The 16,608-nt window shown below is 41.9% G+C and overlaps 1 protein-coding gene across 2 annotated transcripts in view; it reads right to left on the bottom strand.

Moving 5' to 3' along the window:
* Positions 1–3,326: 3,326 nt before the first annotated feature.
* Positions 3,327–16,608, bottom strand: part of MED20 (Mediator complex subunit 20) — a 920,200-nt gene continuing 906,918 nt past the window's right edge. For both annotated transcript variants that reach the window (XM_067146463.2, XM_067146462.2), the window contains one exon: positions 3,327–3,483. In XM_067146463.2, the coding sequence (XP_067002564.1) occupies positions 3,391–3,483 (93 nt within the window). In that variant the 3' untranslated portion in view covers positions 3,327–3,390. The remainder of the gene's footprint in view (positions 3,484–16,608) is intronic.

Here is a 16,608-nt window from a genome sequence, read left to right as displayed (position 1 = left end):
TAAGAATCTAGTACTAATAAATGTTTTTACTCCGTACCCTGAAGGGGTGAGGCGGACCTCCTAGAGGGTTACAACCTCTCTCAGGCCAAGGAGATTTGAAACGGAGGTGCGGAGAAGGTGAGAGGGTGGCGGTCGTGGCCTATAAAATATGTCCCGGCATTCGCCTTAGCGCAGGAGAATGGAAAACCATTCCCAGGACAGCTGACGGTGGGGACCAGTTTCTCCGCCTCCCGGATGCAGAGCTACAAGGCTATACTAAGCTGCACGAGAGTTGGAGTCTGACGTTTAGCGCCACCGGAGAGAAAAAGTTAACTAACGCTGCTGGAAAATGGTATGTTGCTATGACAACGATAACAGCAATGCCACATCTAAGGAAGCTATCCCCACGTGGGTTGGCTTGCTCTCAGTCGCTTTTCGGAGTGGTACTTTGTTAGCTGTGTTAATTGTTGCTGCTTTATGTATTTACGTGTTTGCTTTCTGAATATTATTTTCGTTGTTAATTTATTATTTTGTAAGTTAATCAGTGGCTAGTTGCACAGTTCTATTTTACATTTAATATGCGTATTTTGTAAAATCTCACATTTATTGTCAATGACGAGTTCTAACAACAATAATAATAAGATAAACCACCTTTCCAATACTTATCAATCCTTATATTTAGAATGCGATCATTACAACTGGTGGTATAAGTTGGGACATGTTTCGGTCAACTGTCGTAAGCATCTTCATCCATAATAAACTTAACTTAAAGTTTGGTCAGGGCCCCGAACCTAGTGACTTAAAGTATAATAGTTCTCTAAGAACTAACGTTCTCATTAGTGACAATCAATAACCGCATAATTAGTGTATAAGCTTCTAACAATTTCCCACAATTAAGATAAAGTAAACTCGTGTCCTCACCCCGAGGTGGTGCAGTTCTTTTAAGGCACACCCCCATTGGAGTTGAGCTGCAGGTACCAATTCAACCACATACCAGCCCTCCTGCCATTCTTAAATTTCTGGCAATACTGGAAATCGAACCCGGGCCTCCGAGGACGGCAGCTAATAGTGCTAACCGTTACGCTACGAAGGCGGACACAATTAAGATAACACTTCATTCATATTGACTGTGGTATTACGATCGCCGTATCTACAGCACATTTCCCTACCTTACATACTGCTGTTCGCCTCGAGCTCGTCCTCGCCGCATCAAACACTCCGCTCACCTGTGCTCTACCAGTGTGATTACGTCATCCTCGCTGCACTTCGCCGTTGCCTGTGCGCTGTGTTTACACGTGACCTCATGTTTCTCGAACTCAATGGCTTGTAGCCTTCTCTACTTTTCTGGAATATTCTGTTCCACTATATATTGCCCACTCCGCTTATCCACATTTGAGTCGGGTTTTCATAGCGGAGTGGTGGAGTGCCAAAGTACTGTGCCTCTTGTAAATCATGTCTATTCCATCTGGACTCTGCCTTCGAGCTATTTAGTGAGCAAGACTAATCATATTAGATTTTACACTGCTATCAATCACTAAAAAACTGTTTTACAAAACTTCTAAAAATCATTTTTATTTTTCGTTGAATGAAGTATAAAGTAAAAATAGTCACAAGTTAAAAGTCATTCTATTGCATAGAAAATGAGAGTGAGGTACGAAATATCACTTAATAGTTAGTTGACTAGTGGAATAGTTGACATCACAGGTTTAATCACGCCTGAAACTGCATGTGTGTGTAGACTATCCAAATTTCCTTTAATAATAAGTTAAAGCCAAAATAGGTGTCCTCGAGTTTCTACTGGGAGTTCAACAAAGTCTTAGATGGAGAATAAAACGCAATGAGCATGTATCGAAGTCCCGTATGTTGGAAGAGAGGCGACAAGTCCCCTTAGCCGCTCGAGGATGTTCACTCTGCTCGATATTACGGATCTGATATTTGAGCGATCAAGTCCTGAAGTACGGTGCAATCTTGCGAGACTCCTTACCCCTCTCTCGCTCATCTACGCATGACGGGGAACAGTTTCACACTTCAAAATACCATCCTGCCATCTATCACTCAATTCTGTGACGTTTTCTGATTGACATGGATAACACGTATTCAGCATAGTAGTTTCCAATTAACTCTATCTATAGAGCAACTGGACACGATAAATAAAAAGGCAAACGGGTAGTTTTACTTGATTGATGATAACGTGTTCATAACACATGACCTCCAGTTCTATATGGAATCCGAACCACAAGGATGAGACTATTCGCTTCGAACAACCCACATACACTGGCCGGGATTCGAACCGCGGCCTAGATAGAATCAAATTTGGCGAGTCTCAGATTTGTGGATGGGTAATCTGTTACACTCCCCCCTTTAAAGAATAAACACTATCACCAGCCTGTTACCTTAGCATCGTCCGACTCGTTGGCTGAACGGTCAGCGTACTGGCCTTCGGTTCAGAGGGTCCCGGGTTCGATTCTCGGCCGGGTCGGGGATTTTAACCTTCATTGGTTAATTCCAATGGCCCGCTGGGTGTTTGTGCTGTCCCCAACATCACCACACACAACACTATCCTCCACCACAATAACACGCAGTTCCCTACACATGGCAGATGCCGCCCACCCTCATCGGAGGGTCTGCCTTACAAGGGCTGCACTCGGCTAGAAATAGCCACACGAAATTATTACCTTAGCATCAGGCCTTTTTGAGATAAAATAATCGGTCTCTTTTGGCGATCGTAATGCTTATGGCATCCTCCAAATTCCGTGATCCTACTACTATTACTATTTCATAATTGTAATAATTTGATTTCATAATTCAACCATTATTATTATTATTATTATTATTATTATTATTATTATTATTATTATTATTAACAACTCCGTGGCTCAGGCGGCAGCGCACCAGCCTCTCATCGCTGGGTTCCATGGTTTAAATCCCGGTCACTCCATGTTGATTTGTGCTGGACAAAGCGGAGGCGGGACAGGTTTTTCTGCGGGTACTCGGGTTTTTCCTGTCATATTTCATTTCAGCAACACTCTCCACTATCATTTCATTTCATCTGTCAGTCATAAATCATTGCCCCTGAGGATTGAGACAGACTTCGGCAATCGGCACAATTCCCATCCTCGCCGCTAGATGGGGGCTTCATTCATTCCATTCCTGACCCACGGGAAACAGGCTGTGGATTTTCATTTATTATTATTATTATTATTATTATTATTATTATTATTATTATTATTATTATTAAAATCGTCTAACGATCTAAATAAAGTTGTCTTCCTGAGGTATGGTTGGATCCAAACCCGATGAGCTAGGAGATACGACATGGGCTGAGGGAAATAGACTAGAGTTTTCAAAGGAATGCAGGTCTTTATTAGTGAGTCCAGCTTACAGAGTTACATATTCAACTACTTCACTCTCCTAACGCACACCGGTAGCCTTGCGGTATGCCCCGAACTGCTCCAAGTACTGGTGAATTGTGTCGATGGGCTGGTAGAGCTCGTTCATGCGATTCTGAAACATAAACACATAGACATAAAGATTATGACAATATTATGCTCAAATAAATACAAATTTAGCAAAGATAGTGTTGTGATAAATAACGGCAATAATCTTGCACATAAAGGAGAACTGGTATCAAATGCACGTAAATATGCAAATGCAAATAAAATTATCAATTCAAATTTCAAAAGTAGTATTGACATATCGTGCCTCCGTGGCTCAGGCGGCAGCGCGCCGGCCTCTCACCGCTGGGTTCCGTGGTTCAAATCCCGGTCAATCCATGTGAGATTTGTGCTGGACAACGCGGAGGCGGGACAAGTTTTTCTCCGGGTACTCCGGTTTTCCCTGTCATCTTTCATCCCAGCAACACTCTCCTATATCATTTCATTTCATTAATCATTGCCCCAGAGGAGTGCGACAGGCTTCGGCAGCGGACACAATTCCCATCCTCGCCGCTAGATGGGGGCTTCATTCATTCCATTCCTGACCCGGTCGAAAGACTACAAACAGGCTGTGGATTTTCATTTTCAGTATTGACACATCATACTTCTGGTTTCGCCTCGGATTTAATGTACTGAATCTATTTTCAGTTCCACAATATTGTCTTTCCTCATGATGAAATTGGTATGCAGATTCATTTTGTTCATGATGTTTCTCTTCTATACAGGATATCGCAGGAGAAACTGTCAATATTGAGGGATATGATAGGAACGATCATTTGAAGCAAGAAACTTCATTTTTCCTATTCCGAATGATTTCCGATATACAACACATTTAATGTACATTTGTTTTGGGGGCAGTGGCGCGCACGCATGTGTCTTACCCACTGACGTTTTGAGATAGATACAAGTTTTCCGCATGTAATGTTCGTAGGACATTGATACGTGGAAGAAAGTCGCCGTGTGTTGGTAGTAGGACTACACTGCACCCTTTCAACAATGTGTTGCTGTTCCTACACAGGTTATTAAACTACACGTTCAGAAGAACAATGGGAACTTGGAGGAATATCTGTTTCATGCAATGTGCTAAAAACCCTGGTAAACACTCTACGATCAGGAATCTGACGTGTGGGAAAGCGCCGACAGTGTTCCTCGACAGCAGCAGGAGCACTAACTACGCAGGAGCCGTAAACATGCACCACACATGTAGAGCATTTGAGGCAGCGTGTGTACAAACACAGTTAACCGATCCTTCTCTATGATACACTCTCAATCCCTCGCACTACTTCACACCATGGACAACGGGCTAGTTTAATGGCAGAAAGACATCCCGAACAAGGAGAGGTTGAAAGCAATGAGGTAGGTTGGGCTAGAATAAAACGTCAAAGAGGTTGGTTGGGTAAGACACATTCGTACCACTAGCCCCAAAACAAATGTACATTAAATATGTCCTATCTCGAAAACAATTCGGAATATTCCATGTGAAAGTTTTTGCTTCAAATGATCGTTCCTGTCATATCCCTGAATATTCACTTTCCTCCTGGAACATGAAGATATAAGACCATAATGAGACAGCCCGTTGTGTACGAACAGCGTACCTACCTCTTACTCAGAGATTCCAAGTTCAATCTCGAGCTCGTCCAAGGATTATCTTGAACTGAGGGCTAGGACGGGGTTCACTCACTTTTTTCGAGGTCAACTGAGAGTAACTTAGAGGCAGTGAACATAGTCACGAAAGCCAAGCAATACGGCTGTGGATGTGGTAACACTAAAACGTTTCTTTTTAATTTCGTGTGGCTATTACTAGCCGGGTGCAGCCCTTGTAAGGCAGACCCTCCGATGAGGGTGGGCGGCATCTGCCATTTGTAGGTAACTGCGTGTTATTGTGGTGGAGGATAGTGTTATGTGTGGTGTGTGAGTTGCAGGGATGCTGGGGACAACACAAACACCCAGTCCCCGAGCCATTGGAATTAACCAATGAAGGTTAAAATCCCCGACCCGGCCGGGAATCGAACCCGGGACCCTCTGAACCGAAGGCCAGTACGCTGACCATTCAGCCAACGAATCGGACACTAAAACGTTACACTCCAATATCGGCATGCCATCAAACTGGGAAGCAGTCGTCTTGGCAGAACATTCGCCAAAATTAAACGCATGTGCAATGGGATTATTATAAAGATATTATTTTGGGAATCTCGTACTTTTTGTGAACACTGGGAGCGGTACCTAGGCTGTGACTTTGATCTCAGACCTCCCAGCTACACCGTCACGTAACTGGTACCCAGGCTGTGACTTTGATCTCAGACCTCCCAGCTACACCGTCACGTAACTGGTACCAAGGCTGTGACTTTGATCTCAGACCTCCCAGCTACACCGTCACGTAACTGGTACCAAGGCTGTGACTTTGATCTCAGACCTCCCAGCTACACCGTCACGTAACTGGTACCAAGGCTGTGACTTTGATCTCAGACCTCCCAGCTACACCGTCACGTAACTGGTACCAAGGCTGTGACTTTGATCTCAGACCTCCCAGCTACACCGTCACGTAACTGGTACCATGTTCTAAAAAATGCAGCCAGAGCGAAGCCTAGGCTGAGACTCTGGAACCTCCCGGTTTTTCTGTCAAACGACTGGTTACTATTTGCTTTACGTCGCACCGACACAGATAGGTCTTATGGCGACGATGGGATAGGAAAAGGCAAGGACTGGGATGGTCTTAACTAAGGTACAGCCCCCAGCATTTGAAACGGAAAACTATATTCAGGGCTGTCGACAGTGGGGTTGGAACCCACTATCTCCCGAATTAAAGCTCATAGCTGCGGGACCCTAACCGCATGGCCAACTCAAGGGGTGTATCTTTTACTGAATCTTATTTCTACAGTTTCAACGTCGTACCAACTCTCGTAATAATTTTTTGCTATGATGGGGAATAAAAAAGGCTAGGGAAGGAAGCGACCGTGGTCTTAGTTAGGGAACAGCACCATCTTATGCCTGGTATGAAAAGGAGAAACTAGGGAAAATCATCTTCAAGGTTGCCGATGGTATAGTTCGAACCCACATTTCCAGAATACAAGCTAACAGCTACACGGCTGTAACCACGCAGTCGACTCGCTTAGCTTTATATAAACTATTGAGGGATGTGATGCAGAAAATTGTACGGTTCATTTTATGCCAATAAGCCCAGTTCTATCGTATGATCCCCTTACTGCAGAATGAGGGCACGTCCACTGCGATATACATTATACAAACTTCTAATTTTTAACGACCTTCTTATACCTCCAGTTTGCCACTCTGTATTTATTTTGCGAGGACAGTGTATGCATATTTTAGATGTTCGTTTGTTCGTCACGTACTGTTTTATGCTAAATGACGCCCGAGAAGCATGCAAAATGTCAAGCAAGTACGTAGCTAAAGTCGCGCTGTAAACTGCGAAAATAATGTGATTGCTGTTCTAAGGGGGCGCGAAGGAATGAGATTGCCAGCCCTCTTAACATTACCTGGAGAAAGAACGGTTCCTAACCCTCGAAGAATTGGATAGAGAAAGACAATGACCGTCATATGGGATAATGCAAAATTATTAGGATCGAGATTATCAAAAGGATAAGAAGTTATACAAGGAATAATTGGGATTGAAAGGTGGTAGGAGGATGGGTAGCCGAAGTGGGTGAAATGCTTGACGCAAATGGGGTGCCCTAAATACTATCCACTTCTCAATAGGTGTGATCTCCTTGAAGGGTTTGTTGCTGGTAACAAAGTCCATCGCAATTTGAGTTCAGCATCAGGTTTATTTCTAAGTTATGAAAAAATGGTTGCTATTATTTAGACGGATATTCAGCACCAACTTAGGGAGACTCATGAAAAGTTCTCCCGTTCGTGCAGTTTTCGTGGTTTATGGTGGTTTCCCATTTCTCCTCCAGAAAATATCGGTACTGTAAATTACAGTCACGAGCGGTACTTTCTGGATCCTAATCCATTCCCATTCCTTTGTCACCGAACAACTGTCTTTGAGGCAACGTTAAACCGCTAATATTATATTGGCTGAGTGTTCCTTAACCACTGCTGACAATTCCTGGAATTTGCAGTTTAAGAAATTTGAGCAGAAATGGAATTAATAATGGGCTACAAAGGCACCTCCACCATGGCAACGAGTGAAAGAGCATAATAAAAAAAGGCCCTCAGGATTTCGCTACCCCGACAGTTAGGCCGATGATACACAGAGCGGTTTTTGCCGACTGTGACGAAACCACTGCCTGCTCGATACGCACCCGATGACTGCTTATAAGCAGTCATTTTAAATGCAGTTCGAGCAGGCAGTGGACAAAACACATTAGTGAGCGCGACGTTAGGTGAGGAAGCTAGCTAACATTATACAAAAATAAATAATTTTTCTTATTCTTATTCCAAAAGTCTGCTTACTCTGTATGTCCTTTTACGTGTATATTGTTGAATTTCAAAGATACTTCATGCTATCTACTGTAGGGCCCACGAGAGTTGAAGTCTGACGTTTAGCGCCACCGGCGAGAAAAAGTTGACTAACGCTGTTCGAAAATGGCCTGTTGCTATGGCAACGATAACAGAGTTGCAACATTTTAGGACGCTATCACCACGTGGGTTGGCTTGCTCTCAGTCGCTTTTGTGATAGTATTCCGAATGGTACTGTGTTAGCTGTGCTAGTCGTTGCTGCTTAATGTGTGTGTTTTCAGAATATTATGTTAGGTGTTAGTTTATTTCTTTAAGTTTATCGGTGGCTAGTTGTTCAGTTTTCCTAGTTTTGTTCGTCTGTAGATGTTAGCGATCTTGTAGTGTGACTATAGTGTTAGTGTGAAGTACTCCATTATTCGTTAAGAATCCGTGTAGTTTTATTTGATCGGTTCTTTTGAGTGTTTAACAATGACTTCCAAGTCAAAAGAAACGCCAAAAAAATACAACTGGCCGAGGTGTGACTGTTCGAAGCCAGGGAAGAGAAATGATTGTGTCAGTGACAGTGACAGTGACAACGAGCAGGATAGTACAGGAGATGATATGGATGGGATAGAGCCCCTTCTAGATGACTGATTGCTGTCGGCAGAGCAGTGAGTACTTTTTATTTTCACAAATATCTCGGTTCAGTGCTTTGTGTACATTGCATGTCTGTACATTTTATTGCTATTTTCTGAGCAATTACGGGGGAAAGTCCGAATGTCTCCTTAATTCCATCATTGTCATTCATATTCTGACTGATTTCTTTTCTCGATGAAGTATCGTCTTCCTATTGTGTTTATTATACCGTAGTTTATTCCCGAATTGTACAAGTACCGTTAACAATCGGCGTTAAATAATAAAAACTATCAATGTGGGTAGTGTTGTTCTATACTGTAATCAACATGTGTATTTGTTGAGGTTATTGTCAGAAACTGATGTTTTTTTTAGTGATTATGAAATCTTTTATATATATCGATAATGTCGCGTTCTGTCTTAAATGCTGGAATTATTAACACGAGCTTAGGAACCGGTCAAGTGTAAATGAATTGCATTAGGCCTAGGCCTACATATTTTATTAAACACTCAGCCTGTCTGAAAGGTGGTAGACCGCGAATTGAGGTAACTATGACAACGCAGCGTACTTCGTAGTTACAGCTTTCGCCGCTCACCTGTCAGACTTCAACTCTCGTGGGCACTACTATACTACAGGAATACCTACCAATGATACAATCGCCGCGAAAATTCAGCCACGGCCGACTGGATCCCTCGCTAGAGCGACGCATCAAGTCGGCCGTGATTCAGCTGAATGTATTAAATCAGTGGCGCTAGAGCGCACACAAAGTCTTCAAAACGCTCGCTGCACTGCCAACTAAATGACAGGCCAAGTCGGCAAATCTGACGCCTGTCGGCGAGCACCGCTGTGTCTGTTTCATCCCATCTGATACAATAGAAACATGCGCCGACTCGGCAAAAACCGCTCCGTGTGTCATCAGCCTTACGGCTCCGATTAAACCGGATACGCACTAATAATGGACGCTGTGCTGCATAAAAATAAGGTTGGAAACCATCAAGTACCTGTGACTGTGGGATTGGCCGTCAAACTGCCATATCGCCTTTGAGTGTGCTATTAGGTGTTACGCAGGCGAGAGACAAGATTTTATTTGTAGTTGAATGGCTCAAAAACCTGGACTGTAATTTATAAGGGCTGTTCATCATGAACCTATTTTTCTTTTCTTTGTTTATTCCCTATTGTTTTGTGCTTTATGCAAGTCATACGCTAAATAAATACAGTCACTCCCATAAATATTCGGCCACTGATAAAATACGCAGAAAAGTGATGACAATAACGTAACCATGGGCAGAATGTGAAACCAAATGTGTCCAAGTAATGGAACTACATGTGGTTGCTTATGGAGAAGAGGAATCACGGAGAATTGATGTACAGTATGCTGTAAAGAAAAGGACATTGCGCACATGTGAGTTTGTTTTGCATTTTGTATAGTGGCCGAATATTTTTGAGGCGGCACTGGAATTATTGCTCTTATTTAATGCACGCCAGATGGCGAACTAATGACTGTCAGAAGAGTTTGATTTACATCACAATGATTATAGAACGTGGTATTACATTTCCCTGCATGTTTCGTTGTATTATACGTTCTCTTGGCACAGGCCAGAGTAAAGTGTAGCTTTCACCGAAGTCCCAGTCTCATCCATGGCTGTGACAATATGGAAGCTGCTGGGGTATGGGTGGTGGTGAGTAATGAAATTCAGAGCATGACTAGTGCATCTGAGTGTTATGAAAGATGCTGCTCATAGGGTCAGTTGTGCTGCAATAGTACTTTCTTACCCAGTGAGGAGCACAATGGCAAACTACCTCACTCCTCGTCTTGCCTAGTACGCCTCATTTTGGTGCTGCCATTGGTTTTTGTGGTTTCCTTATAACCGCATAACCTTTGGTGGTGCTATTTGAGGATCCAACCAGCCTCTGGGCTGATGACCTAACAGACACAGACAATAGCTACCAAATACAAGTGTGTCAAAAATCAGAGTGACTGAATATTTATGGGAGTACAGTAGAGTCTCGATTATCCGATCCAAACGGGACCTGGAGTATGTCGGATCAGCGAAAATGTCGGATAATACAGAATTACTTTGAAAATTAACTAAAACAAACAGGAAGGCCGTACTGTATTACTAAAACAATAACATGTTTTACAACACTCTATTGAATTATCAGTTCAATTGCACAGTACATGCCGTATTGAACGAAAACATTCCAAGTATCTTACGAAAAGAAACTTGCCAACAATCAAGGATGAAAGGAGTTTCCGCCGATATTTCCTCTTCAGTGTTTCCAGTACACCTCGGTCCACTGGCTGACATAATGACGTCACGTTAGGAGGGAGGAACGTGAATTTGATGTCACCACTTCTAAGTTGCTGTTCATTTGGGTGTGATGGAGCGTTGTCTAGTTGAAGAAGAGGTTTTCTAGGGAGAGTGTTTGAAGCTAGAAATGTTTCTACAACCGGAACAAACTGTGTAACAAAACAGTCTTCACAGATGTCAGCAGACATCCAGGCAACCTTGAGATTCGTGTAATGGACTAGAAGAGCATTAACAGATTTTTTTTTATAAATGCCCTAGGCTTCTTTGCTTTACCAATCATAAGCAATTTTCCTTTTAAGTACCCAGTAACATTACTACAGGCAAGAACAGTAAATCTTTCCTTACTACGCTTGTAGCCAGGTGCAGACGTCTCGGCTTGGGCTGCGAGAGTTTTTGATGGCAGCATCTTGAAATTTCGCCTAGTCTCATCACAATTAAAAATCTGTTAACCGGTTAATCCTTCAGCAAGTATTATTACTTGACATTCCTTTTTAAATTTCACAACCTCATCGGATTTAGCTGACAGTTTTTCTCCACAGATATTAAGCTGCCTAATTCCGTGCCGTTTTTTCCACCGATGAAGCCACCCAGCACTGGCAGCAAATTTAGGGTTCCCTTCATTAAACCTCCTTCTGGAAATACACCGCCTTTTCTTGCAGAAGGGGGCCAGATATTGGCAGGTCCTTTAGTCTCCACCAAAAGTTGAAAATTAAGTCTACCAGTGTCGGATAACACGGAATGTCGGATAAGCGAAGGTCGGTTGAGCGAGACTCTACTGTATCTGTAAATTAGTTGCGTATCCTACTCACGATTCCAAGTTCACGTGTTCGACCTAGCTGTGGTTGAGTTGGACAGATAATGTCACAAACGATGAGGTAGCGAGATGAAAGAGAAAGGAAATATTAAATACTGTCTAAATCAGAAAACTCCAGTATCTCAGTCATATGATGCGAGGAGAGAAATACCACCTACTGCAGCTGATCATTCAAGAGAAGATGCAAGGCAAAATAAGACAGGGCGAGTTGGCCGTGCGGTTAGGGTCGCGCAGTTGTGAGCTTTCATCCGGGATATAGAGGGTTCGAACCCCACTGTCGGCAGTCCTGAAGATGTTTTTTCGTGGTTTCCCATTTTCACACCAGGCAAACGCTGGGGCTGTACCGTAATTAAGGCCACGACCGCGTCCTCCCCACTCCTAGGCAATTCCTGTCCCATTGTCGCTGTAAGACCCATCTGTGTCGGCGCGACGTAAAGCAAAAAAAGAAGAAGAAGAAGAAGAAGAAAAGACCACGAAGAAGACGCATTTCTTGGTTCAACTGTTCAGCTATTGAGAAGTTTCGCACTGCATCATCTAGACCAAGAATGTTTATGATAGTGGTAGCCGACCTTCCAAGAGGAGATGGCACAAGAAGGAGAAGATTAAAATAAACATATCAGTTAATATGTCAATGAAAACAATTATACTCTTGGCCTTTACATCCCACTAACTGCTTTACCACTTTCCGGAGACGCCGAGGTGCCAAAATTTTGTACCGCAGAAGTTCCTGTACATGCTAGTTAATCTAATAACGCGAGATTGGCGGGGGGGGGGGGGCAAGTCGCCTGTGTGGCGTCAAATCAAAACACCTGCACAAGGCCTCTCCGGAGGCCACACGCCATTATTATTATTATTATTATTATTATTATTATTATTATTATTATTATTATTATTATTAAGGTAACTTAGGGAGATCCCGACATGAGGGAGAACTCGACACTTTTAAGCTTAGCGCCACTGGTGACCACAGTACTCTACAGGTCGAACTAGTAACTACATGTATTGGAGCCGTAGGGTGTTGTGCTCATTGTGATCCTGGTAGCAGACGATTATCACTATAAATACAAGACATCTGAATAGTTGAAGGTGAGTATGTAAGTGATATGTGATGGAAAAGTAACGTACTATAAGATAATGAGTAGGTTGTATAATGAAATACGTAGATATGCGATATTTTTAAGACAATGTTTGAGGTTAGGCGCACAAAGCACGTTTTGGAGAAGCGGCCATGTCATTTTCAAATCGCCAATCATTCAGCGTAGTAAGTGCTGCCACCTCTTGCCTGCCAATGTAACTCGGGGAGATGTCGACATGACAAGCGTGGGAGATCCCGACACTCCCGGGAAAAGGGATCACTAAAGATAATTTTGGAGACCTTCTCAAGATGGCTTGGGACAAATCGGCAACAGCAGGAAATTTTACCGGCGGATTTAGGAAATGTGGCATTTATCCGTACAATCCCGATATCCTCCAAGAAGACATTTTTGAATACGACCTTGTGCAAGACGAAAATGGTTCAAATCACGTACATGTTGGAGAAGATATTGCTGTAGAAGCTAAGGCCAGTAGTCCTACATTATCACAGGAACATGAAGCCTCACCTGCATTTACACCTCCGAGTTGCTCAGTGCAGGAGTTATCTCCTGTTCCGATATTAAGACTCCTATCTGGAAAAGGAAGTGAAAGAAGAGTGCAAGAATCCGCCATGGTGACTTCTCAGGATTAGTTCCTCAAGCAGTCGTAACTGCTCGGAGAATTACTGCGCAGTATGTGATGGCTATTTCTATGACGACAACCGAAATGAGGCATGGGTCCAGTGTAGTGGGGAATGCAGGAAATGGTTCCACGAGATGTGTGTGGAAAATGGAAAGGACGAACTGTTTATATGTGCCCACTGTGTACAATAGTTGTGTAACTCTTCCGAGGTCCTACCTAGTGTCAGGTTCTCCCTAAGTGCGGGAGAAGTGGACATTTTTGCATCGTTTATTTATTTTCTAATTGACAATGATATGAAGTGTTATTTTTTGCCATAAATAATAGAAAACATACACTAACTGTGTACAAATTCACCAGGTAAAAATTGAACTATTTTGCAAATAAAGCATGATCAAAATTACAGGTTTTTGCTTAGCGTGTCGAGATATCCCTAAATGACCTTATTACCATCCCTTTGTCACGACAAGCCTTCGATGTGACTTTAAACCACTAGAAAAATAAAACATTCATACCATTGTTTCAATAATGATAGCTCATATGAAGTGGTAACAAGCTTTCACACAGCAAGGTTTGCACAAATGAGCTGAACATAATGCACTACAGCATCCATAAATGTTCAGTTGCCGAAATTAATTCTAAAGAGACTATTTGTAAGATTAAAAGCCCTTCCTTTGAACTCTACAGAGGTTTGTTACCAACGGAACATTCTTTGCTACACTATTTGAAGCTCGACAAACAACAAAGAGTTCCTTTCTCCAAGAAAGATCCTGCATGTCACAAGCTCTTGACTAACAAGGAAGGGACACAGTGCTCCGGACATCGATCTTAACGAGCTTCCCTGTAACAATCTTCCTTGAATACAGCCTGATAAGAGGTCACGAACAGCTCTTTATACCGCAGTTTGAAGCTTCAAACAACGAAATATCTTTCTGAGTTAAGACGACGAAGTGTTAGAACACAGCATGGCTATTATAATATTTTGTGAGCCGGGAAATATCAACCTAGATAGTATTATTTATTACTATTTTATTTATTTTATTATTATTTAACCTATTTATTACTAACTGGTTAACATGGATAGAGGGTCTCGGATTCGATTCCCAGTCTGGTCGGGGATTTCAGCTGCACCTAGTTAATTCCACTACCTAAAAGACTGGGCTTTTCTGTTCGTCTTAATCCACAGCTCTTCATACACGTACAAAACATCACATCACCACAAAAACACGCTACAAGTTATTACACTCCTACGCACAGGGTTGGGATCGGGAAGAACATCTAAACGTAAAACTGGGTCATGTCTATATGTGCGACATGCATCACACCCGCGCTCCCACTAGAATGTGAGGAAAAGGTGCACAATAATTGATACGGAGTTTCCGTGGAGCACAGAGGCATGAATGGGTGTACAGAGAGAAGATCAAAGTATAATTTAAAATTCTAAAATTTGAAATGTTATTTCTTTCCTTTTTTCTCTGAATTGAAACTTAGATGGACAGCATCAAATAACAATTGGAAAGATAAAGGTTAGCTCGCGAGCTCTGGTAACAATATTAGAAAAAGCCAAGAACAATCAAGTACACAATGATTTTACAGAATGAGCTTGAACTTCCCAAGTTACAAATTTCAAAAGAGCGTCTTTGCTCCACACAATTAACTCTCTAGGAGACTATTCTCCAAACTACAACCAAGTCTCTCCAAGGTACAATCTCAATTTTACACTATACCATTACACAACATTACCCGCTCGATACTATAAGTTACACTTAAATGGAAATAGTTAAAACTTTAACAGAGGCAATAAGTGCCCATTCTACATGGTCCTAGTGAATAAAAAAGAAAATATTTATTATATCGGCTGTAAACCAAAATGTTATGAGGCTAACACTTGCACTCCTTTGAAATACACTTGACAGTCGTTATAAACACTATAAGGGCTTATGGCCCGAAATTACAGAGGTTAAGTCTATACTACAGAGCTGACTAGATGGAGAGAAAGAATTAAATATCAAAAAGAAGAGACATATTTTTAAATTTACAAAAATCATAGTCGCCCCAATACCAAGTTGAATGGAAATTATAAGAAGGTTAACACCATTTATTCCCTAATTTAGAATAAAGTCCTTAGATTTATTTGAGAATTTACATTGAAAAGTAGCTAGATTTACATTACGAAATAATTTTGAAACCGTCCCCTAAAGTCATTGTTTTAAACTATTGCATTATTAAAATATGTCTGCCATTACCTTGAGCTGGTGGGCCTTCCGATGACAAGCGAGACTTGCCCCCTGCCCCTGCTACGAGCATACTCTAAATCTCTTGACTGGAGCGATGGGAAAGAGAACAATGGCCCAAAAGGTCCCAGCTGTTATAGCGGAGAGGAAGGTTCCAGAACTTTCTGGGCCGAAGCCCTGTACACACCCAAATTTCCTATTGGCTAATTTAGTAAATATCCAAAATTTGTGATTGGCTAATATTTTAACAAGGAGGGAGGAGATAGAAGTGCTAGTAACCTTAGAACACCAAAAACAATCTACAAAAAATTCGGTTCAGAAAACTTATAAATACCGAGATTCTCTTTAAAATTAATTGTCCATCCTCCCACCAGAGGAGGCACTTAAGCCGATAGTAGAGACACCTGAAGATAAAGTTCGAAACTTCTTAAGCTAGACAGTTCACTGCTCGTCTAACAGATGATCTTCTAAAAGGCGCTCAGTCTGAATGTACGAAGTAGGTGTATCTCTGGTACAACAACAATAATATTAATATGGACTCGAAACAAAAGCCAATTAATTTATACATGCCAAACCCCAAATATCTGCAACAAAAAATGTACCTCCAAGCACACAAAACTAAGACATCACAAGACAGTCATTAAACCAGAATGTCTTTAACGACCAGAAACGTTACTTTTGAACAGGAAAGCAGACATTGAAAACATCAGGGAAAAAGGAATGCAAAATCATACGAAAAAATTTTAGGCCCAAAACTCGCCGACGGACAATCCTGACCCAGTGGCAGACAGGAAATCAAATAATACAGAAATATTCACAGTGGCATTAAAAAACGCAGTTAAGATTCTATAGACACATTAAAAGAATGCACCCAGAGAGTTATACAAAATAATAGTCGAACTCTATGAAAACAGAAGTAAAGCTAGAAAACCGACACAATGAGATGGACTGGCGAAATCAAAACTGATCTGAAAAAAGGCAGGAATTACAAGACCAGAAGACCGAAAAATTTGGTGTGAAGACAGAAAGGACGCTCTCAGTAAAAGAATCAAAGAATTATGGGCACAAATGAAGACGAACACAAGCCTCT

The sequence above is a fragment of the Anabrus simplex genome, chromosome 4 (genome assembly GCF_040414725.1).
Source record: "Anabrus simplex isolate iqAnaSimp1 chromosome 4, ASM4041472v1, whole genome shotgun sequence".
Lineage (NCBI taxonomy): Eukaryota > Metazoa > Arthropoda > Insecta > Orthoptera > Tettigoniidae > Anabrus > Anabrus simplex.
Note: the sequence above shows the minus strand (reverse complement) of the source record. Positions and strands in the feature narration are given on the sequence as shown.